Source organism: Nomascus leucogenys, chromosome 17, assembly GCF_006542625.1.
Source record: "Nomascus leucogenys isolate Asia chromosome 17, Asia_NLE_v1, whole genome shotgun sequence".
NCBI classification, from domain to species: domain Eukaryota; kingdom Metazoa; phylum Chordata; class Mammalia; order Primates; family Hylobatidae; genus Nomascus; species Nomascus leucogenys.
This window is the reverse complement of record NC_044397.1, coordinates 65,732,208-65,756,294: the sequence shown is the minus strand read 5'-3', so window position 1 is coordinate 65,756,294 and position 24,087 is coordinate 65,732,208. Positions and strand designations below refer to the sequence as shown.

At 38.9% G+C, this 24,087-nt stretch overlaps 1 protein-coding gene and 1 pseudogene across 5 annotated transcripts in view; one reads left to right on the top strand and one right to left on the bottom strand.

Moving 5' to 3' along the window:
* The first annotated feature begins 8,598 nt into the window (after window positions 1-8,598).
* The window catches only part of YAE1 (YAE1 maturation factor of ABCE1), a 48,499-nt gene continuing 33,010 nt past the window's right edge, over window positions 8,599-24,087 (top strand). Inside the window, exons 1-3 of one of the 4 annotated variants that reach the window (XM_003268968.3) lie at window positions 8,599-8,764; window positions 12,717-12,838; window positions 14,494-15,098. In XM_003268968.3, coding sequence (XP_003269016.1) covers window positions 8,636-8,764; window positions 12,717-12,838; window positions 14,494-14,923 — 681 coding nt within the window. In that variant the 5' untranslated portion in view covers window positions 8,599-8,635 and the 3' untranslated portion in view covers window positions 14,924-15,098. The other 3 variants (XM_030796711.1, XM_012496689.2, XR_004026470.1) reach the window with 3 other exon arrangements.
* LOC105737740 lies at window positions 10,444-12,703 on the bottom strand (annotated as a pseudogene). The gene is made up of 2 exons (XR_001113432.2): window positions 12,688-12,703; window positions 10,444-12,420 (listed from the first exon to the last, which is right to left on the bottom strand). The product of XR_001113432.2 is annotated as a thioredoxin-related transmembrane protein 1 pseudogene (transcript).

The following is a 24,087-nucleotide window of genomic DNA, read 5'->3' as shown; positions in this document are numbered from 1 at the left end:
AAAATAGATCTACCATATGATCCACCAATCCCACTACTGGATATTTATCCAAAGAAAAGAAGTCAGTATAATCAAAGGGATGCTTGCATTCCCATGTTTATCATAGCACTGTTCACAATAGCAAAGATAATGGAATCAACCTAAATGTCCCATCAACGGACAAAGAGAAAAAGAAAATGTTGTATACACAATGAAATACTATTCAGCCATTTAAAAAGAATGAAATCCTTCATTTGCAGTAACATGAGTGAGCTTGGAGGACATTATGTTAAGCAAAATAAGTCAGGCACCAAAAGATAAGAACCACATGTTTTCACTCATGTGAGAGCTAAGAAAAAAATTTTGAGCTTTTGGAAGTAGAGTGTAGGATTGTGGCTATTAGAGACTGAGAAGGGTAGGGACGAGGGGAAGATAGGGTGAGATTAGTTAAGAGATAAAATTACAGCTAGATAAGAAGAATGAATTCTGGTATTCTACAGCAATGTAGAGTGAATATGGTTAGCCATAATTTATTGTACATTTTCAAAAAGGTAGAAGAGAAGCTTTTGAATGAAAAAGGTAGAAGAGAAGCTTTTGAATGTTCACAACACAAATGATAAATGCTTGAGGTGATGGATATACTAATTAATCTATACGCACATGGAAATATCACTCAATATCCCATAAATGTGTACAATTATTACGTGTCAACTAAAAATAAAAGGGGCTGGGCCCAGTGATTCATGCCTGTAATCCCAGCACTTTGGGAGGCTGAGGCAGGAGGATTTCTTGAGTCCAGGAGTTTGATACCAGCCTAGGCAACATACTGAGATCTCATTATCTCATTTCAACAACAACAAAAATTTTTTAATTAGCTGGACATTGTGACATGCACCTGTAGTCCCAGCTACTTAGGAGGCTGAGGCAGGAGGATCATTTGAGCCTAGGAGGTCGAGGCTACAGTGAGCTATGATCATGCCACTGCACTCTGGACTGGGCAACAGAGCGAGAACTTGTCTCAAAAAATAACAATAATAAATACAAATAAAATAAAATAAAGGTAAAAAATCACCAAAAAAAGAAATATTTATTGGGTGTTCACTATGTGGCAGGGATTATGCTGAGAACTAGGGTTACAGAAGTAAGCAAGACAGTCAGGGAGGCACACAAGCAATTTTTAAAAATATAAACAAATAGATTAGCAAGATCTTTTTGTTTGTTTGTTTGTTTGTTTTTTGAGACGGAGTCTCGCTCTGTTGCCCAGGCTGGAGTGCTGTGGCACGATCTCAGCTCACTGCAACCTCAGCCTCCTGGATTCAAGCAATTCTCTCCTGCCTCAGCCTCCCAAAATGCTGGGATTACAGGCACCCGCCACCATGCCCAGCTAATTTGTGTGTGTGTGTGTGTGTGTGTGTGTGTGTGTGTGTGTGTGTGTGTGTGTGTGTGTGTTGAGACGGCGTTTCACCATGTTGGCAGGTCTGGTCTCAACCTCCTGACCTCAAGCTATCCGCCTGCCTCGGCCTCCCAAAGTGTTGGGATTACAGGCATGAGCCACCATGCCTGGCCAGCAAAATCCTTTTAAATATTTCTCTAAGTATCATTATACACGTAAAAAATAAAGGTACCTATAAATGGAGATGCTCCTTTAGGCTGAGTAGAAAGGGAAGCCCTCTTCAAGGAGATAGGATTTGTACTAAATGTATTAAAATCCACATGATTAAAAGGAGCCAATCGCTGGGCACTGTGGCTCACACCTGTAATCTCAGCTACTTGGGAGACTGAGGCAGTAGGATCACTTCAGTCCAAGCATCTGAGGCTGCAGTGAGCTGTGATCACACCACTGTACTTCCGTCTAGGTAACACAGCGAGACAAAAAAAAAAAAAAGGAGTCAGTCATGCTAATATCTGGAACAAAGCATTCTTGGCAGAAACATTAACTGCTGCAAATTGCTCTTGGGTGGGTACAACACTTATTGACCTTGTAAGGGGACACACCACCATTGACCTTGTAGAAGAAATCGTAGGCAACATACATGTGCTCCCCCAGCTTCTAGTGCAATAGCTAAAGTTCAACAAATAATTGTTGAATTATGCAAGTAAAACTCCACCAAAAAAATTTTTGATCTTTGGCAAGAGTATGAAATATTCTTCAGCTAAATCGAACTTAACAATGTCAAGGAAAATTTACAAAGAATAAAAACAATTTCAAATTCTTAAATTGGCTGGGTGCAGTGGCTCACACCTGTAATCCCAACACGCTGGGAGGCCAAAGTGAGAGAATCACTTGAACCCAGGAGTTCAAGACCAGCCTGGCCAACATAGCGAGACCCTTGTCTCTACAAAAAAAAAAAAAAGGTGTAATTAGCCAGATGTGGTGGTGTGCTAGTTACTCAGGAAGCTAAGGTGGGAGGATCGCTTGAGCCCAGGAGGTCAAGGCTGCAGTGAGCTGTGACTGTGCCACTGTACTCCAGTCTGGGCGACAGAGTGAGACCTGTCTCAAAGAAAAAAAGAGGAAGACAGATCACCTGTCTGACATTTCTACTTCATACTTCGTAATATTCAACAAACATTCTATATTGGAACTGGGGTCATCTACAGACTTTAAAAGAAAGGAGGCAAGTCTGCTCAGAATCGACCTACTATTCTTATTCCAAGGTCCTCTCTTAGAAGCTGTTTTTTGAATAATTTCCCATCTATTTTCACCACCAGCAAGAATTTTATTTTTCTAATACATATTACATAGTCTTGCAAACCTGATATAAGTAATTAAAAGACGGCAACCAAGGAGTTAGTTGCTGACTGCCACTAAGGATAGAACATACGAAAGTTTAGAAGGGACAAGGAAAAGTGGGAAAACGACTTCACTTGGCATATGGAAATCAGTCCTGCTGGCTGGTTGCCAAAGACAGAATGATTAAAGCCCCAGTGTGCTAGAAACTTTGAAGAGAAGTACAGAAAAGGTCTGTGCCCTCTTAGAGTTTATTATATCAACTACAAAAGAGCAGTTTGCAAAAGTCACAAATAAAGTTTTGAAGACTGAGATAAAGAATAAAACTTAGCAGGAGATTGGAAATAGAAGGACATAAAAAAGAATTGTTGAAGGCTTTGAAGGAAAAGACAAGGATGAACAATAAGCAGAAGAATGGGAAGAAAATACAATGAATCCTAAAGGTTGACCTGATCAGAGTATTTATATAAGAGGTACTGAGGTGTAAGATAAGTTTACTAAATACCCTGGAGTGAATTCACGTTGTGACATCAAAATTTACGCAGGGGATGTCATTGTTATTTACAGTTCACTTTTTTAAAAAGGAGGGAAAATGCTGTTTTGGAAACAATAGAATCACACACTTGAAAAGAACTTGAAAGATCGTCTGGTCCTTGAAGGCTTGGTTAGCTGTCAGCCTCCAGCTGTAAGCACCTACAGGATCTGCCTTCGATTTCTAGCTAAGACCACAGTCTTCCAGGGCATCCCCCAGCCAATGATTGAGCATAGCAGGAATATCAAGGTCTGGCTGTGTGTGCCTAATGCAGGAATCCTTTTGTTCTTTGCTCCAAAGTTCCTTTTTATGTTGGCCAAAGCTTTGTTGGATCTACACAGCAATCTGAGGCTCTCTTTGCCCTATCCTGCTTCTTCCTCCCTTCCCTATTACAGGAATCAGATCAACATCACTTTCTGAAGGCTTTCCCTGCCTAATCATGTTTCCTCCTCTTTTTATCTTTCACAGACATTATACTCCCCACCCACCTATAGACCTCATGCACTCCTGACTCTAACTCCATATCTGTCTCCTGCTGGATATAATAAATGCAAAGAACATAGTCATAAAACATGTATCCAACAAAAGACTTATGTCCAGAATATACAAAGAACCTTTAAACACAATAAGAAAACAACCTAATTTTTTACAGACAAAGATTTCACTTAAAAAATATACAAATTGGCCAGGCGCAGTGGCTCATGCCTGTAATCACAGCACGTTGAGAGGCCGAGGCGGGTGGATCATCTGAGGTCAGGAGTTCAAGACCAGCCTGGCCAATATGGTGAAACCTCGTCTCTACTAAAAATATGAAAATTAGCCTGGCGTGGTAGCAGGTGCCTGTAATCCCAGCTTCTCGGGAGGCTGAGGCAGAAGAATCGCTTGAACCTGAAAAGCAGGGGTTGCAGTGAGCTGAGATTACCCCACTGCACTTCAGACTGGGAAACAGAGCAAGATCCATCTCCAAAAAAAAGAAATACATACACAAATAACAAATAAGCACATGAAAGTGTGTTCAATATCGTAAGTCACCTGGAAAATGCAAATTAAAGCCACAGTAATAGATACTACTACACACTCATTAGAATAGCTGATGTTAAAAATACTGTCAATTCCAAGTGAGGTAGAGGAGGTGGATCAACTGACACTCATACATTGATGGTTGAAGTGTAAAGTGGTACCATCTCCTTGGAAACACAGCTTAACAGTTTCTTATTGTATTAGTCCATTCTCATGCTGCTACGGAGGACCGCTCCAGACTGGCTAATTTATACAGGAAAAAAAGTTTAATTGACTACAGTTCCGCAGGGCTGGGGTGGCCTCAGGAAACTTAAAATCATGGTGGAAGGGGAAGCAAACACATCCCTCTTCACATGATGGCAGGAAGGAGAAGTGCCGAGCATGAGGGGGAAAAGGCCCTTATAAAACCATCAGATCTCATGAGAACTCACTCACTATGACAAGAACAGCAACATGAGGGTAACCGCCCCTATGATTCAATTAACTCCCACCAGGTCCCTCTCATGACACATGGGGATTGTGAACTACAATTCAAGATGAGATGAGATTTCGGTGGGGACACAGCCAAACCATACCCCTTTTTTTTGAGACAGAGTCTTGCTCTGTCGCCCAGGCTGGAGTGCAGTGGTGTGATCTCAGCTCACTGCAACCTCTGCCTCCCGGGTTCAGGCGATTCTCCTGCCTCAGCCTGAGTAGCTGGGATTACAGGCGCGTGCCACCACGCTTGGCTAATTTTTGTATTTTTAGTAGAGATGGGGTTTCACCATGTTGGTCAGGCTGGTCTCAAACTCCTGATCTCACGATCTGCCCGCCTCAGCCTCCCAAAGTGCTGGGATTACAGGTGTGAGCCACCATGGACCATACCACTTATAATGTTAAATGTATACTTACTATATGACCAGCAATTCCACTTCTAGATATTTACCCAAGAGAAATGAAAATGTGTACACAAAATGGCACGTACAAAAATGTCCACAGCAGCTTTACGCATAATAGCCAAAAACTGGAAACAATCCAAATGTCCAAAAATGACTACATGGACAAATCATGGTATAGCCCTATAATGAAAATAGTACTTAGCAATAAAATAGATCAATCTACTGGTACATGCAATCAAATAAATGAATCTCAAAAACGTTGAGTCAAAGAAGCCAAATATATTAAAGGACTTATACAATTCCATTTCTATGAAATTCTAAACCGGCAAAACTAATCTAGTGATAAAAATTGGATCAAGGGTTGCCAGGGATGAGAGACTGACCACAAAGGAGCACGAGGAAATTCTCTGGGGTGATGGAATTTTTCTATATCTTCATAGGTGGTGTTTACACTCAAAATGTATGCATGTTACTGCATGATTTTAAAAATGTGTTCCTGACATTTACAAATATAGTACTAAACACTAAATAATAAACAAATATGTCATTACTATATTTAATAATATTTGTTGGTATTGCAAGTGGAATATTTATCTCATTTACATTTCTAGATGATTATTACCAGAAGAGGTTATTGGTATGTTTATTTTTCTTATATTCAGAGACTTTATCAAATTTCTTTATTCTGTTATTTTTTAAGCGAAGTCTTTTGAGTTTTCTAGGTATATAATCATATAATGACCAAAAGGAATATCTTAGGCTGGGCATGGTGGTTCACGCCTATAATCACAGCACTTTGAAAGGCTGAGGCAGAAGGATCACTTAAGGCCGGGAGTTCGAAACCAGCCTGGGCAACAAAGTGAGACCCCTGTCTCTACTAAAAATAATTTAAAAATTAGTTGGGCATTGTGGTGCGTGCCTGTAGTCCCAACTACTTGGGAAACTGAGGCAGGAGGATTGCTTGAACCCAAGTGTTTGAGGTTGCAGTGAGCTATGATTGCACCACTGCTTTCCAGCTTTGGTGGCAGAACACGATCCCGTCTCATTTTTTAAAAAGGAATATCTTCATCTTTTATTATCCAACATTTATACATGTTATTTTGTTTACTTCTCTTATTGCATGTGCTAGTGTGCTAGTCTCTAAAAGAATATTAAGTAATAATAGTGACTACCAGATGCCCTCTCCTTTCTATACGTTAAAGGAAATATCTGAACATCTAAGTGTTTAAAATACTACTCGTTGGAATTTTTGTAAAGTCTTTATCAATTTGTAGTTTCTATTTCTACTTTATTTTGTTAGAAATGATTTTTAAATTTTTTCAAATGACTTTTTAGCATTTATTAATATCACATGTTTTTTCCCCTTTATATTGTTGATGCAGGCTAGGCACAGTGGCTCATGCCTGTAATCCCAGCACTTTGGGAGGCTGACACAGGAGGATAGCTTGAGCTCAGAAGTTGGAGACCAGCCTAGGCAACATAGTGAGACTCCTGTCTCTACAAAAAAATAAAAAAGTTAGCCAGGTGCAGTGGTACATGCCTGTAGTCCTAGCTACTCAAGAGGTTGAGGCAGGAGGATAGCTCAAGCCCAGGAGATCGAGGATGCAGTGAGTTGTGATCTCACCACTGCACTCCAGCCTGGGTGACAGAGCAAGACGCTGTTTTTAAAAAAAAAAAATAGTCGATGCAATGAAATATTATTGATGTCCTAATATTGCAAAAGTTTGCTTTCCTGGTACAAAACTTCTTAAATTATTCTTTTGATAAAGTACTAATAGGTTGGTGCAAAAGTAATTGGGGTTTACTAGATTCCCTTTTGGATATATATTCACAAGCTAACTTGAACTTTGGGGTTTTTCTGGTACTATCTTTATGAAGTTACAGTAAGGCTGGTTTCATGAAATGATTTAAGGAGTTTCTTCTTTTTCTCTCCCCTAAAATGGTAAAAATAGTTTAAGACTCCATCATTCCTTAAAGATTGCAAAGGACTTAATGTGAAACTCCCAAGTCTCCATGACATTTTTAATAGTAGATATTTAATGTCCAATTTTTCTATGGTAATTAGTCTCTTCATGTTTTCTACTTGGGTCAATTTTTTTAGAAAGTCATTCATATCTCTCAGGTTTTTGAATATGTTGCTTTTGAGTTTTAGTTGGTAATTAATATTTTAATCTCCTTCTGCATCAGTGGTTATCTCATTTCTCATTCTTGTATAATTTTGTTCTCTTTAAAAATCTGGGTCATGACAGGATTATCTATCTTAATGGTGTTTTCAAATAATACAAAAAAGAATTGGACTTATTTATTCAAGTTTTGAGGTTTTCTATTTTATTGTTATCTTTATTGCTTACTACCATTTTGTTCCTAATAGATATATACATATATCTTAATATATTTACATTAATAAAATATACATATTTATAGTTTATGTATTTTTTATTTGTGGGATGCCAAATTCTCTCTGGAGATTTAAAATTGTAACATGAACCAACCACCCACTCCCACACACTCGTGGTTCTTACTGTGCTTATTTAAAAATTTTTTTCATAGCATTTATTTATGATCTTCTAACAAGCAGTATGTTACTTATATATTGCTTATTGTTTATCCTGTCAATTTTACATGACTATAAAGTCGACAAGGGTTGGGAACTTCTGTCTGTTCACTGATGTATCCCAAAGCCTAGAATGGTGCCTGACACAAAGTAGGTGTTCGATAAATTGTTAGATAAATAAATCATTATCACATGACTCATTTTACCCAGGCAAAGGGCAAAACAGGAATACTACAGGTGTTCATTCATTCACCAAGATCGAGTTCAGCATTTACTATGTGTCAGAATTGTCCTGGTGTTGACACAAGTCCCCACCCTTACCAAACCAACTGTTTACTTTAGGGCATATGAACAGGAATGGGAGGCAGAAGGATACTGTGAATCAATGAAAAAATATATTGGCTTTACAAATGTACTTTATATTTCTTACTAATCTGAAATTGGCTGCAGTATCTCACTTTTCGATCCTATTATCCTTTACTCCACAATCCTAACAGTTTAAAATGTCGGCTTGTCAAATCCTTTAAATGCAGAGGAGATTCCAAAAGAGACAAAGTATTTAGGTGGTAATCGCCCATCAACTTTACTACCTTTAATAGTTTACCAACGCGAGCGAATGTAAAATCCAGACCATGGTGGGACTACGGTGGAAATGGAAGGTGTCTCACTGAGGGTCCCGGTTGCCTTCTGCAAAGGTGAAGGTCGTGCCGGCCACGCGAGGAAATCTGCCTCGCTCACAACTAACAGGCGCACATCAACACTGCCAACCGAGGGAGTCCAAAATCACCACAAGCGAAAGGCTCTGGCGGCGGCCACGGTCCACAGCCAGCCTCCGCGCACGCGCAGCCCCTCCCGAGCCTCCACTCGCCGTCTTCGCCCCGCCTTCGGACCGGAAGGAGTTGTTGGCGCTTCCGGTGGCCTGCGACCCCGTAATTGCCTGGGTGATGTCGTGGGTTCAAGCAGCTTCCTTGATCCAGGGCCCCGGAGACAAAGGGGACGTGTTTGACGAGGAAGCAGATGAGTCGCTCCTGGCGCAGCGGGAATGGCAGAGTCACATGCAGAGACGAGTCAAAGTAAACGTGGTGTGGACGGCGCGGGGTGCTGGGTTGTGGGAAGAGGCGCGGAGTTGTGAAGAAGCTGGGTCCAGAGTGGCCCCAGCCTGGCCCGGTGCTGCTCTCTTTATCCCTGGGAACCCGGTCCGACCCGCGTCTTGCTAGGATTTCTCAATGTTTACTTGAAAGCGTGTAAAACAACAAGACGCATTCTTTGAGCGCTTACGGGATGCGTTAGAAACTGAGGACCGACCAGAATTAACTATGTGTAGACTTTGAACAGTTTGCAGTTTGTTGAGGATCACAGGGAAAGGAGCGGAAGAGAAACATACACTATACTAATTATGGCTGTCAAAGGACGTGTACGCAGTTTATATGGGTTGCTTGAATGGGTAGGGAGCCTAAAGTTAAGGAGTGGTGTTAATCAAGACATATTGAAAAGATGAACTTAAGCATGCTGTCAGAGGACAATAAGGGAAAGCCAATGTGGAATACTGGTGTCTAGGTAAGGGAATATTAAAGTTGGTTTCTTTTTTATTTGTTAGATGTAACTTTTTCATCTCTAATTTGTCTCACTATTCATTGAAACTAAGCTTAATTTCTGTGTGCAGCCTACAGAACCTATTTCTGGGTGAGGACCAAATAGTGAGGTCCACATCCACTTAATATATTTGCCAACCATTAAATTGGCGCTAAAGCTGCAGTTGGGAATCAGCCCTGTTTAATATTTCAGTAAAGTGGTATTTGCTTAGCCCAAAAACCATGTTGTCAATTACAAAAATGCGTTATGTGAGACTGGGGCTACACTAACAAGTATTGAGCATCTTTTAAATGCTGTGGCACCATGAGAGATGCAGAACGAAATCACTACCCACAGAGCTTTTGCAGGTTAGTTGAATGTAGGTATTATGCAAAATTTCTGAAACCAGACTTCTCATCATCCTTTTTTTTAAAACAATTTCCTCTCTCTGCTTTGCCCTGTCTCCTCACCCACCCACACCATTCCAATCAATTCGCAAGAGCCCAGATATGTAATTTTCCATATATCCTTTTTGTGAAGACATTGCTAACACTGGGTTTTGTTTTTTGTTTTTTTTAATCTTTTGAAGTGGTTAGAAAAGTTTATTTTGTGCTTAGGATATTTTTCTAAGGCATCACAAGTTTCACATCCAAACTCTTAAATGGTATAATATTTTATATTCTAAAGGAGAGGCCTTTAAAGAAAACTTGTACATTATGCTACTATAAGTCTAGTGGATTCACCTACCAACAGAGCCTAGAAAGAAGGGGACATTACAGAAATTGTCTGCTACATAATGGTCAGTTGATTCATTGTATTTATGGTTTTCCCCCTTCTTGTAAGGTGAAAACTATGTATTCTAGCTCTTTAAGGAGTAAAAATACACTAAGCATACCATCGTGTTGATTTCTACCTGTAAGATACCACACAATATTAGCAGTTAGGAAAGAACAGGAAAATATGAAGTTTGTCTCTTAAAAAATATAAAAATATATGGTGAAACCCCATCTCTACTAAAAATACAAAAATTAGCCGGGTGTGGTGGCATGCACCTGTAGTCCCAGCTACTTGGGAGGCTGAGGCAGAAGAATCACTTGAACCCAGGAGGTGGAGGTTGCAGTGAGCTGAGATCATGCCACTGCACTCCAGCCTGGGTGACAGAGCGAGACTCCATCTCAAATAATAATAATAATAATAATAAATATATATAATGATTTTGAAACATCAAGCATTACAGACTGTAAAATTAATTAAGAACTTTCTGTATATGAGGCCAAAGATACATTTAAAACATATACAAGAAGATGCTTTTTCCTGAATAGAATGCAAACTTTGTTTTTATTAAGCTTCTGTGAATTTTCAAAATGTAAAATACCAGGGCTTTTCCACATCAGACAAAAATCAGGAACGTTCACCTTCACATCCAAAAAGAAAAATTTTAAAAAACAATTTCAAGTAGTTCAGCAAGAATGATTTAAAATCTGAAATGAATGGCCAAAATTTTAAGTTATCAACAGACAGTTCAATTTGATGGATCTCTCAGTAAACTTCAGTTTGAAACAACGACAAAAAATACTGTTTACTAAAACATAAAAAATACTTCCAGGATATTATCCAATTTGAAAAATAAAAAAATGTAACCCACAGTAAATAAGAAAAATACAAGAGAAAATCAACCTTTATTGGAATCAACAGCATACCATGGACTTAAAAACTTCCTAAATCAGTAGCTTATCCTATATTACCATGTGTAGAAAACTGCTACTAATTAATGTAAGGTAGTTTTTATTAGTTGCATAACCTAAAAATACGAGGAAATTTTGGAATATATCTCTAAAAAGACCACGGAATTGTCACTGAAAGATATGTTTCTTGAGACAGCGGGCAAAGTTCCCATTTATGGGAAATACCTTCCTTTTTTCACACACATGAAACTGAGAAAAATTATATCAAATGAGAAATATTTTTCTCTAAAATAATCTTAAATACCCCAATAATGCAATACTTGGGAAATGTAAATTTTCAAAACTCAGACTTGAAACAGGTTATTATTAAACAAATATACATAAATCTTATTGTTTGGCATGATTTTTCAAAAATTAGAGAACTAGTTAAACCACCATACTGTCCTTAAATCGTATTTCAAACTTACATACCTAGTGTTTTTATGTTCTGAATGTAGAGTCTTCAATTTAATGTCAGTCTAGACTGAACCCTGTAATATACAAGCAAGTCACAGTTCACTTCAAACCAAAAGAAATAATCAGTCTTCTGTTTTTATCAAAATCATGATATTAAGATAACTATACAATTTAGGATTTATCTGTGGCCAGTGATGGACCGAGAGAGTATTGTCTTATGGCATTCTGTGGAAAGTCTTTGTTCCTTCTTTACTTTTGGCTTCTTCTGAAACATCTTCTTTATCCACCTCTTGTTCTTCCTCCAGTTTTTTCAAAGGTTGAGCAGATTCTGATAATAATTTTTTTGAAGGGTATAGCTGTGGTCTGTGCCTTTCTGAAGGACAAAGGCAATCTGCCGCAAATATCATACAGAGTCCTAGTAACAGTCCAGAGTGCAGAGTTGCTAAAGGAAAAACAGTGTATGATCCCCACACTGGCAATTCAAGGTCTTCAATAAAGTAGTTATGGCAAGTCCTGATCCACAGAGATAGCTGAAAGAGTGCTGACATACTACTCATCTGAACAGAACCTGGACCAAACCATGATGAAACAGGTTCAATACTCTTCCACTCTTTATCACTTATAAAGTTTATGAAGTCCTTCTTGGTCCTTGGACCCTGAGGATGCCTAAATTCACCATCTTTACAATGATAAATAATAGGAAGAGCAGTTATTGTAAACTGTCCAGTCAGTCCTGGCTGCTCTGTGACATCTACTTTCACAACATTAACCTCAGATCTTCTCCCCATTCAGCAAAACTTTCCCATTCCAGTTGAAGGTTTTGACAAGCAGGGCACCACGGGGCATAAAATTCTATCATCCAGTCTCCTTCCAGCAGCTTTCTCCAGTTCTTGTCTGTGATAATGCGTATGTTGCTCTGCCACCTGTGGGTCCAGGGAGCACCCCAAAGCAACAGTACCAGGACTGCAGGGGAACTGCAAGACTCCTGGAGGGCGCCGTGTCCACCGCTTGCCCACCTCACAGCAAGCGTGGTGGCCCAACACTACGTTTTTTAAAAACTGTGACTATCAGTGTTTTAAAAATTGCCCAGTAACTCTAGACTTCAAAAGTGGGGTAAGTAATGATAAACCAATAATAAACTTTTGAGAAGCATAATCTGCTTTAGTTATATTGTTATGCCATATTATGGTCAGTAATACAGTAAAGGCCTAATTCATCTGCTTTCTAAATTGGTTCTGTACTTTTCTAGAAAAGCCTACATGTATATACTTAGTGTTAGTTACAGCTGCAGTTCTCCATTACTTATTTTTAGGAAGGTTATAGAGATGGAATAGATGCTGGCAAAGCAGTTACTCTTCAACAGGGCTTCAATCAAGGTTATAAGGAAGGCGCAGAAGTCATTTTAAACTATGGACGACTCCGAGGAACATTGAGGTAATTTTTAAAGTCTAAATGCTGAATCATTTTAACCTCAGTACTACTGGAGGATGTTTCTGTATAAATAAAGTGTTTAAACTGAAGTGCTTTTCCTGGTGCTAAATATGCTAAAGTGTGTCACAGATCATAGAATTATATTGTCTTTAAAAAGTCAAAATCGTTATCAGCTCATCTGCTTTAATGTGTGAACTACATATTGTCTTTTTGTGCAAAGAAATGGTAAGAAGATGTATACTTCTGCTACCTGAACAATTATCTATATCATTGAAAGGTCTTCAGATTTTGAATAAAACTTTTAGTACTTCGACACAATATGACAGACCTCTAGACTAGAAGTACATGATGAAAATAGTTGGTAATTAAGAGAAAATTAATTTAATTTACTGTAGTCCTGAACATTGAATACTTGTCAGGATGCCATTGCAATAATGGCATATATCAGAGCCAAATGGTCAAATGATACACAGAGCCAGGAGCCTAGAAGCCTTGTCCTCTTTGATGCTTTATATCAAGCTTGTCCAACCAGTGGCCTGCGTATCACATGTGGCCCAGGACAGCTTTGAATATGGCCCAACACAAATTCATAAACTTTCTTAAAACAGTATGAGCATTATGAGATTTTTTTCATGATTTTTTTTCTTTTCTTTTTTTTTTTTTTTTTTAACTCATCAGGCTATCATTAGTGTTAGTGTATTTTATGTGTGACCCAAGACAGTTCTTCCAGTGTGGCCCAGGAAAGCCAAAAGATTGGACACCCCTGCTTTATACCCTTTAAACTGTCCTTGGTAGAGAAAAAAAAAAAGCTTCAAAGAATCGCTGATTTTAAAGAAGAGTAGATGATAAAAGTTACCAAAACAAAACGGAAAAATTTATTGTGTTTGGGGTTTTAGAAAATCCAACTGTTAGGAACCAGAATTTGTCTGCTATAGTAGGAAAATAGTCAATATTCACATCATCAAGTTGATGTTATATAACCTTAGAAAGCTACTGCTGAATCTTTTATATCAATGGATTCTATTTTTAAATACTTTTCATAATAATCATTATTTTATGACATGACTATAATATTAAATCTGTTAGAACTAGAAGAATTTTTACCTTTTTCAAGGAAATTGTTAGTAGTTCAGCAAACAATTTCTACTCTGTGACATAAGCCCAGGAAAGTGAAGTCTCTTGAAAACTTTTTTTCTCTAACCTTCATTCTTGATGGCAAGCAAATATATGCTTAGAACAATGGTTTTCAACTTTGGTTGCACCTTGAAATCAACTCTGAAACTTTAAAAAAAGATCACCCCTGGAGATTCTGATTTAATTGGTCTGGAATATAATCTGGGCCTTGATAGGTTTCAGAGCTCTTCAGGTGATTCTAATGTGCATCCATGATTGAGAATTGCTAGTTTAGAAGCTGTTTAATGTCCTTAAAGAAGAAACTAATTTTTCTTTTTCAGAGTTGTATTCATCTTCAACAGATATTACATAGTCATAAGAGAAAAATATAAAATCAGGAAAAGTGTATATAGAGTTGTGAAAGAGGGGTTATGAATTATAAACAGTTTTATGATTAAGTCCAATTGTTTGCTATTGAAAGATAAATAGTCTTATATTTTTAAGTCCTATTTTGCTATTTAACCCTTGTTTATATTTTTGTTCAGTGCTTTGCTCTCCTGGTGTCACCTTCATAATAATAATTCAACTTTGATCAATAAAATAAACAATCTTCTGGATGCAGTTGGCCAGTGTGAAGAGTATGTGCTCAAACATCTGAAATCAATGACTCCACCATCCCATGTTGTAGATTTATTGGACTCCATTGAGGATATGGACCTTTGTCGTGTAGTTCCAGCTGAGAAAAAAATTGATGAAGCTAAAGATGAAAGACAATGTGAAAATAATGCTGAGTTTAACAAAAACTGTAGCAAGAGCCATAGTGGGATAGATTATTCATATTTAGAATGTTGTAGAACACAGGAGCATGCACATTCAGAAAACCCAATCCCCACATGGATTTTGGAACAGACAACCGGTTTAGTTAGACAGCTAGGCCTATCAGTAGATGTATTACAACACCTCAAACAACTATGAAATTATCTTCCCTTTTCTAATGAAAATAATGTTCAGAACACTTGGTTTCCTAACAATCGAAATTTGTACTGGTTTCTGCATCAGACATCTCAACTGTAGGGTTATCCTTTATGGAAGTTTGAAATTAACACTATTGTCTTCAAAATTAACACTATTAAATGTAATATAAGCCTTTTTTCTTTGTCACTGGTAATTTTTATGTAGTTTTAAGATATGGTCAGAAATTTCCATTGTCATTGATATTTCCAAACTTGTGGTCAAAATGAAGTATTTTCAGACTCATTAGCAAAAGTGAACAAGAATTAAACGTATTTTTTAAGGACCTACTCCTACTTCTACCTCCTGTCATTATTAGGTGGTCAGGACCTTACCAAACCAAAGGTATAAAAATAACCTAATAGTTAACGTAGATATAGACACACAGACAGATATATAGATACAGATATGTAGATATATATTGAAATTAAGAGACTAAGAAACTGAGGCAGTGTTTATGCTGTTGATTAAATGATTAACAGCAAAATACTAAAATGTGTTTTAGTTTTGTGTTCATTAAAAGTAAGGACATTCAGTTTTATGAAAAATATAGAAAATATATTTTATGCTAAAGTCCAAGAAAATACCTACTTAGTTTTTCTAAGTAGTAAGGAGTTAGTAATGTTGCCTAACAATGTGCCAGATTATTTTAAACTGCAGTATTTTTCATATTCACATAGGAGTGAAACACTGAAACCACTGACTTCTGTATTACCTTGAGTCGATATTCTTAGTCTAGCGTGGACAAAATTAGATTCAGATTTTTGCTCCAGGACCTAAGCATATCGGAATCAGGAGAGGATTTCTCGTCACTTTTATTCACCTGAAACACAAGTTTATATGAGGTACCTGGCTTCAAAGGCACTGAAATAATTGTCCCTCATTGGTAGCCTTAATTGCTCTTTCACCCCTATTTATACCTACCATCTAAGCTGAAAGACAGGCATATTGAGATGAATCTGACAAAAGTTTGCCTTTTCAAGAGATTAAAAGTGTATTACTGTATTACGACCCCCCTCAAAGTTCACAGAAGAACATTAAGAAATTCAAGCAACAGATTTGAAAGCAGAAGCCGTATTAAGTTTCAGGATTTATTAAAACCTGCTGAACATAACAGTGCCATTTGGCAGCTGGCTAAAAAAAGCTCTTCTGTCTCTCCAGATGTAAAGACTGTTTCAGAGATTTACTAATTTGTCTTGTTATATATATCTTTCCATGTTTGTGGACACAGCCAAAATCTCAACTCCACATGGAATATGGGTATTATAAGCAGCCTCTAAAGTCTTAATGTTGCTGTGCCATGCATATACATATGAAATACTTACCTCTAATGATGCATCTCAAGGCCACCCTAAGTAAAAATGTCGAGAGTGTGGTAAATCGGGATTTTTAGGCTTTTCCTGATAAGATTCCCTGAAGATAACACCCATTGCCACCATTGGCTACATATGGTGTATTTGTACAGATTTTCATAGAAAATGAAATCAGGAGAATTAGCTAGTTAAGACTATTGGGTTGAAAACATCTCTTGAACTTGTTTTGCCTTTTGAAAAATACAGAAAGGGCCAGGCACAGTGACTCACACCTGTAATTTCAACACTGGGAGGTGAATGCAGGAGGATCACTTGAGTCCAAGAGTTCAAAACCAGGCTGGGCAACATAGTGAGACCTCTAGTAAAATGAAAAAAGTCCGCTGGGCGCAGTGGCTCAGGCTAACACTCTGGGAGGCCAAGGCAGGTGGATTACCTGAGCTCAGAAGTTCAAGACCAGCCTGGGCAACATGGTGAAACCCCATCTCTACAAAAAATGACCCAATCATGGTGGCGCATGCCTGTAATCCCAGCTACTGGGGAGGCTGAGTCACAAGGATTGCTTGAGCCCAGGAGGTGGAGGTTGCAGTGAGCTGAGATTGCGCTGCTACACTCCAGCCTGGGTGACAGAGCAAGACTCTGTCTCCAAAAAAATAAAAATAAAAATCCGACAGGGGTGGTGTTAAGTCCCTGTAGTCTTAGCTACTTGGGAAGCTGAGCTGGGAGGATCACTTGAGTGCAGGAGGTTGAGGCTGCAGTAAGCTAAGATCACCCCACTCTACTTCAGCCTGCGTAACAGAGCAATACCCTATCTCTAAAAATATGAAATACAGAAGTTCCTGGACTGCAGAGGAATGTTAATGCCATGCTCATTCTACCTGTGTTCCGTGAACATGAGCCTCTGTACTAGAACCAAGAATGAAGGGAAAGAGCTTACTTGCCTTGGGTCTCTTGCCTTGCCTCACATGTTGTAGGGCTGCCAGGTCTTTCCATGAGAATACACTGCATGAGCATAAATGAAAAACGGTAAAGCAAAATTGCCCCAGAGCTGGCACAGCCAGAGTTTCAAGGCCCAGAACCCAGACATTAGACTGAGTGGTGTGGCTTCCTTAGAAACAAATTTCATCTAAAATAAGTTACTTCTAGGTGCTGATGTATCTGCGGTTTTTAAAAAGGGTGGTAAGGAAGCCCGCAGAACCACACTTTTCTGACATTTCAGTTACTAGAACGGCTAAGGCCACCAAAAATTTTGTGATATGTAGAGGGAGTGGGCAGCTGAATACACGTACCTGCGTCCTTACCTAATATATACCCTTTACACTATTTATTAACTGCTTTGTGGGAAACTAAAATAAAAGCCTTCAGCCAAGTCTAAGTTGTGATTCTTACCCTCTTCCAACTAAGGTTAGAGCTTTGTTCTTAGAACTAAGGTTCCAGTCTAAGATACAGGAGAAAGAGAGAGAGAGAGGAGAGAGAGAGAGGAGAGGAGGGTGTGTGTGTGTGTGTGTGTGTGTGTGTGTGTGTGTGTGTGTAGAGAGAGTGATCCACCAATCAGGCTTCTTCTACAGAAATTCTCAAATCTCTATCATGAAGAGATACCACAATAGTTGCCTTTCTTGCTTCTGCCCCTACTTAATGCCTTTTCTGAACAAACATGCTGGAGCAGGAGTCTGCCATCACTGTCTCAAATTCTTAACTCCTCATGCACTCTCCAGTTTTAAACTACTTTTTGCTAAAGTCACTGATAGCTAGTCACACAACTGTCCATCACTGACTTGTTTTCAGTCCTACCATTTGTCTCCTCTCCATGATTGGACATGAACCATTCACTGCTAATACAATCCCTTCTCCTTGCCTTCTCCAGCAACAATTTTTTGTGTCCTGCTCATTACTGTTCCCTATCATTTTGCTAACTCCCCCCGACTCTGACTGCTGCTTAGATGTAGGGATTCCCCAGAGTTTCACTGTTGGACCTCTTTGTTTTTATACTCTGACCAGATGATCTCACCTATTAATGTCATCCATAGCTGGAAACATTTAAGTCTTCCTTTGCCTTTCCTTTGCCATCATACCCTACTTCCAATTGAGTTGCTGTACATCTCTCAAACAGTTTGAGGCTGGCCTCCTTTCATTCTAATCACCCAGATTTTAATTAATTGATGTACCAGCCTCATCACTAATGTCAGTACCTACAATCTAGCTGTCCATTCTCTCTCTTACCAATGTTATCTTTCCAAAACAGTTTACTTCCTTGACTTAAAACCTGGATTTATTCCCTTTTGCTTTTGTTTTCGTTTTCCTTTTTGTTTTCGTTTTCAGGTCTGGGCCCAAACCTGTGGAAGTGTTGGGCCCAAAAGAAGTGTTGTCCATCTTCTTTTCCCACCTGCCTCTTTCCACCCACCATGCACACTACACTTCTTTACAGGCATTACTACAATGCTTTATGGATACACTAGGCTTACTCCCAACTTAGATTTTTACTCATTGCTGACTCTTTTGCCTAGAATACCTTATTCCACGTCCTTTCCCAGCCAATTCCTGTCACCCTCCAATACCAGCTTAAATTTCAGCTTCATCAGGCAGAGCTGATTGCTCTTCCCAATATTTCCCCTGCATCACTTTGAGTGCCTCTTCACATTTCTCCAGGAAAATCCCTTATTTAGTGTTATATTCCCAGCATTCAGCATCATACCCTGTACATAGATGCATAGGTAGTGCTTGATGAGAGAAAAAAAAAATGAATCTACTAGCCAACATGGAAATATAACCAGAACAGGATTCCAAAATACATCGTGTTACATTCTTTTGTAAATCTTTATGTTGGCTTTTTTTTTTTTTTTTTTTTTGAGATGGAGTTTTACTCCTGTTGCCCAAGCTGGAGTGCAATGGTGCAATCTCGGCTCACTACAGCCTCCACCTCCTGGGTTCAAGCAATTCTCCTGCTTCAGCCTCCTGAGCAGCTGGGATTACAGGGGCCCGCCACCACACCCAGCCAATTTTTTGTATTTTTAGTAGAGATGGGGTTTCATCACGTTGGCCAGGCTGGTCTTGAACTCCTTACCTCAGGTGATCCACCCGCCTTGGCCTCCCAAAGTGCTGGGATTACAGGCTTGAGCCACCGCGCCTGCCTTATGTTTGCCTTTTTAAAAAATGTTTATCTTCATTTTGCATGTTAATAATAAAAATCCACATATCCAAACTGTGTCATCATCTTACAACAAGCTAAACAGTTACATTAAGATAATACCATTTACCAGTCATTACAAATTTGACAATGAATAAATTAATATTATAGCAAAATTTTAAAAGATACAACATTATGTTTTAGTATAGTTTTAGCTACTAAGAAAGAAAGGACAGAAAGAAACTACACAAAGGCAAAAACTAGGTGAAAACAAACCAAGATGCTAATTTCTAGCAGGATCCCTGGTGCATAGTTCTAATAACAGGAGCTGGAGGAAGAAGAGAGAGAAAGTAATGGCTAACGCAGACAGTGTTTACTATATATAGGCACTATATTCTAAAAGCTTTACATATATTAATTTCTTTAATCCTCATAATATCCCTCTGCTGCAGAGCTATTTTTATGCCCATCCTAGAGATTAAGAAATCGAGGCACCAAGAAGGCTAAAGTAACTGGTCCAGTTCATAGCTACTAAATGGCCCACTTGAGATTTAAACCAAGGCAAGCCTGGTTCCAGAGTGTGTACTCAGCATAGATGCTTACTAAATAATAACACAGTAGCAGTGACTGTGTTTAGTAGGGGGACTGTGAGCTATGTGTTTCCTTTGCTGTTAATTTCTATTTTTCTATGGGAGGCCGAGGTGGACGGGTCACTTGAGGTCAGGAGTTTGAGACCAGCCTGGCCCACATGGCAAAAACCCATCTCTACTAAAAATACAAAAACTAGTCGGGTGTGGTGGCAGGCGCCTGTAATCCCAGCTACTCAGGAGGCTGAGGCAGGAGAATTGCTGGAACCCGGGAGGTTGGGGTGCAGTGAGCTGAGATCGTGCCACTGCACTCCAGCCTGGACAACAGGGTGAGACTCTCTCTCTCTCAAAAAAAAAGTCCTACTTTTCTGCATTTTTCAAGTCTTCTCCAGTCAGCAAGTATTATTTTTATTTTAAAAGTGTATATAATAGCCGAGCTATGTGTATATAGCTCACACCTACAATCCCAGCACTTTGGGAGGCTGAGGTGGGAGGATCACTTGAGCCCAGGAGTTTGAGACCAGACCAGCCTGGGCAACCTGGCAAAAGCCTATCGCTACCAAAATAATAATAGTAATAGCCAGGCATGGTGGTGAGCACCTGTAGTCCCAGCCACCTAGGAGGCTGAAGTGGGAGGATCACCTGAGCCCAGGAGGTTGAGGCTGCAGTGAGCTGTGATTGCACCACTGCACTCTAGCCTAGGCAACAGAGTGAGACCCTGTGTCTAAAAAAACAAAAAAAGTATAATAACCAACAGTTATAAGGAATGAAAAATTTACCAGATTTGTTTGCTATACATGTAGAAAAAGAGAAGGTCCCTTGCCTACTGGGAGGGGAGAATATTATGTAGAAAGTGGTTTAGCGCATACACTAAAGGAGAAACTAAATTCTCCTCGGACTTCTTAGACTTGCTGTCCTCCAAACGGGAAGATAGTTTATGTCACTCATTTTGTGATGATGTGTCTAGCTTTTACATATTCCTATTCAACTCAAAAGAAGGGTGTTACCTCACCACTCACATATGTGCATACTGCTACAGATCTGCCAAAAAGAGCCAAGCGTCCTCAGTGTGTAACACTCCGTTTTCTTGCCGTATAAATAGTCTGCTCTTTCCAAAAAGAAGATCAAACTACTAATCAGAACTACCTACAGATTGAGTTCTGTGGAAGTTGAATCCTGGTGCTTTCATGCATGTGTATGCAACTCACCACTGAGAGAGGCCTTGGACCTTTGGATCCTCTTTCGAAGAAGCTGTTGAGTTAGTTCAAGGCCACTAGGTGGTGCTGGTGCATCCTGATAAATTAGCACGCGTTTCATTCCTTGGTAATGTGCCCTTTGCTTAGACCTCATGGTCACAAGTACAAGAAGCTAGTGATTATCCCTAAAGCTATGCCAGACAGATTGAGCCATTTGTGAAATTGGGTGGATGAGGAGGGCTTTTGGGGTATGTCAACAAATAAGAAATTAGAATCCTCCTGTTCTTGTTTAAATTCTAGGCTAAGAATTTTTCTAAATCAAGATAACCGATCATAAGAAAACCTGTTCAAAAGAAAAAAGCACCTTTTTTCCAAAGCTCTGAGGCCTAAAAGTAAACACCTAGAACCCAAAGCATGCAACCTTCAATCAGAAGCGATGTAAAATTCTAACCTCACCTGCAGGAAGCATCTCTACTTGCCAAGCAGGACTGCACCTAAACTGTTTCAAACAACACTTTCAGTTCACCTCTTGATCTCACTCTCTAGCTCTGTTTCTCTCATACACACAAACGCAACTTTTCAGGATGTAAACATAGGGAGAGACAACAACTTTGTTAACCTACTCAAATATATCACAACTCTTCTCTTTTTAGTCAACAAATTGACAACCAACTAGGTTTTCCTCTCATCAAATACAACTCTAGAATAGTTGAGCCGGTTTTCTTATTAATGACACAGTCATCGTTATCTATGTAACATGGCTTTGTTATTTATAAAAGAAGTATATGGTTCTAGATAGATTTTTAAACACGAAACAAATGAGTTGTCATATCTCTTGTAATAATGAAATATGAGTGATTTGACAATAGTATAATGATAGCTTTTGCCAATAAAGCAAAATGACTGAAATTGGGGTATAATGTAAATAACCTGAAAATAAAATATCTTCTTTTTCTTATTTGGAGGCATTGCAAAACACCTCTTTTCCAAAATCAGATTCTGAAATAACCAAAAACTCTCTAACTTGTAATTAAAAATTATACCATGGAACAGCAAATTATTTGCTTATTAACAACTAACCACCCTGGCACGGTGGCTCATGCCTATAATCCCAGCACTTTGGGAGGCTGAGACAGGTGGATCGCTTGAACCCAAGAGTTCAAGACCAGCATGGGAAACATAGGGAGACCCCATCTCTACAAAAAATACAAAATTAACCAGGCATGGTAGCACACACCTGTGGTCCCAACTACTTGGAAGGCTGAGGCAGAAGGATGGTTTGAGCCCAGGAGTTCAAGGCTGCAGTGAGCCATGATCCTGCCACTGCACTTCAGCCTGGGTAACAGAGTGAGACCCAGTCTCAGGAAAATAAAAAACAAGAAAATAACCATAAAAATCCTTTTTAAAAAGTAAAAGTTAATTTTCTATTTTTTTTTTTTTTAAGAGTTGGAGCCTCACTCTGTCACTCAGGCTGAAGTGCAATGGTACAGTTACAGCTCATGGCAGCCTCAATCTCCTGGGCTCAAGCAATCCTCCTGCCTCAGCCTCCCAAGTAGCTGGGACTACAGGCACTACAGCAGCTTCTGAGAACTGTATCTGTAGGTCGTTCTAATTAGTACTTTGGTGATATTCTTTCTGGAAAGATCAGACTGTTGATAGGACTATACCATGCCTGGCTAATTTTGTTGCTGTTGTTTTTGTTGTTGTTGCCGTTGTTGTTGTTGTCGTTGTTGTTGAGATAGGGCCTCACTCTGTTGCCTAGGCTAGTCTAGAACTCCTGGGCTCAAGCGATCCTCCTCCCTTGGCCTCCCAAAGTGCCTGAATTCTTGGCATGAGTCACCATGCCCAGCCAAAAATAAAATTAACTAAAAATAGTTATTTTAACTAACCATATAATTTTAATCTATCAGCTGTTTAGAAATTACTGCAATAGAATTGATTGTAGAAGGAAACTCATTTAATTCATTTGTAGAAGCTAATTAAAGTATTTTCATTTAAAGTCACGTTGTTTTGTCATTCAAGCTGCCAAACGATATATTATTAGTCTGTGGTTTTTATCTTATAGGCCATTATGAGGTCTGTATGATGTCTGAAATCTGTCACAATGTTCACTTATGACCCACCCCATTTGTCAGCTTAGAGAGCATTTTTATTTCTGTCAGTGTGCTGGAACAAAGGATGGCCTTCATGAAAGGTAGCAGAAGCACTGAGGTCAGAGATGGGATTTCACTCAGCTACTCATCAGAGGCCTTGCCTCTTTAGTGTGAACATGATACTTCTGACCTCATCACAGGTTGCTTTTGTCTCCAAGGAAGTAACCAGGGACAACTTGAGAAAGTCAGGCAAAGTAACTTGCCATTGACAGATGGTGTTCAGCTGATAGAAAGAATGAATGGAGAAGCTGACAGAGAAAGATGCCGAAGATCGGTATAGCTTTTCATTCGGTATAGCAGAAGATGTATCAAATCAAAGCCATTTATATACATTTACCTAAAAATCCCACTTCTAGGAATTTAGTTAAAGGAATTATAAAGGTGATTTTAAAAACTTGCAGTGCAAAGCTATTTGTTGCTGCATTCAATCTAGAGTAAAGAAAAATTAGAATAACCCAAATGATCAACAATTTAAAAAATTGAATAAATTATTATAACATCCACTCAAAGAAATGTTATGCACCCATTAAAAGTTATCATTATGAGAACTATAGAACCTAGGAATATGTTATATTTTTAAGTGAAAGTCATATAAAATGTTATGTATACATGTGGACATATTATGCAAAATGTATATTTTGCAGATAAAACTCTGGAAGTGCCTGCTCTTAACAAAATAAAGTTCTTTATTGCATTTGTCACAATATTGCTTCTGTTTTAAAAGAGAAAGACCAGTTTGCAAAACAGGGGAAACTCTT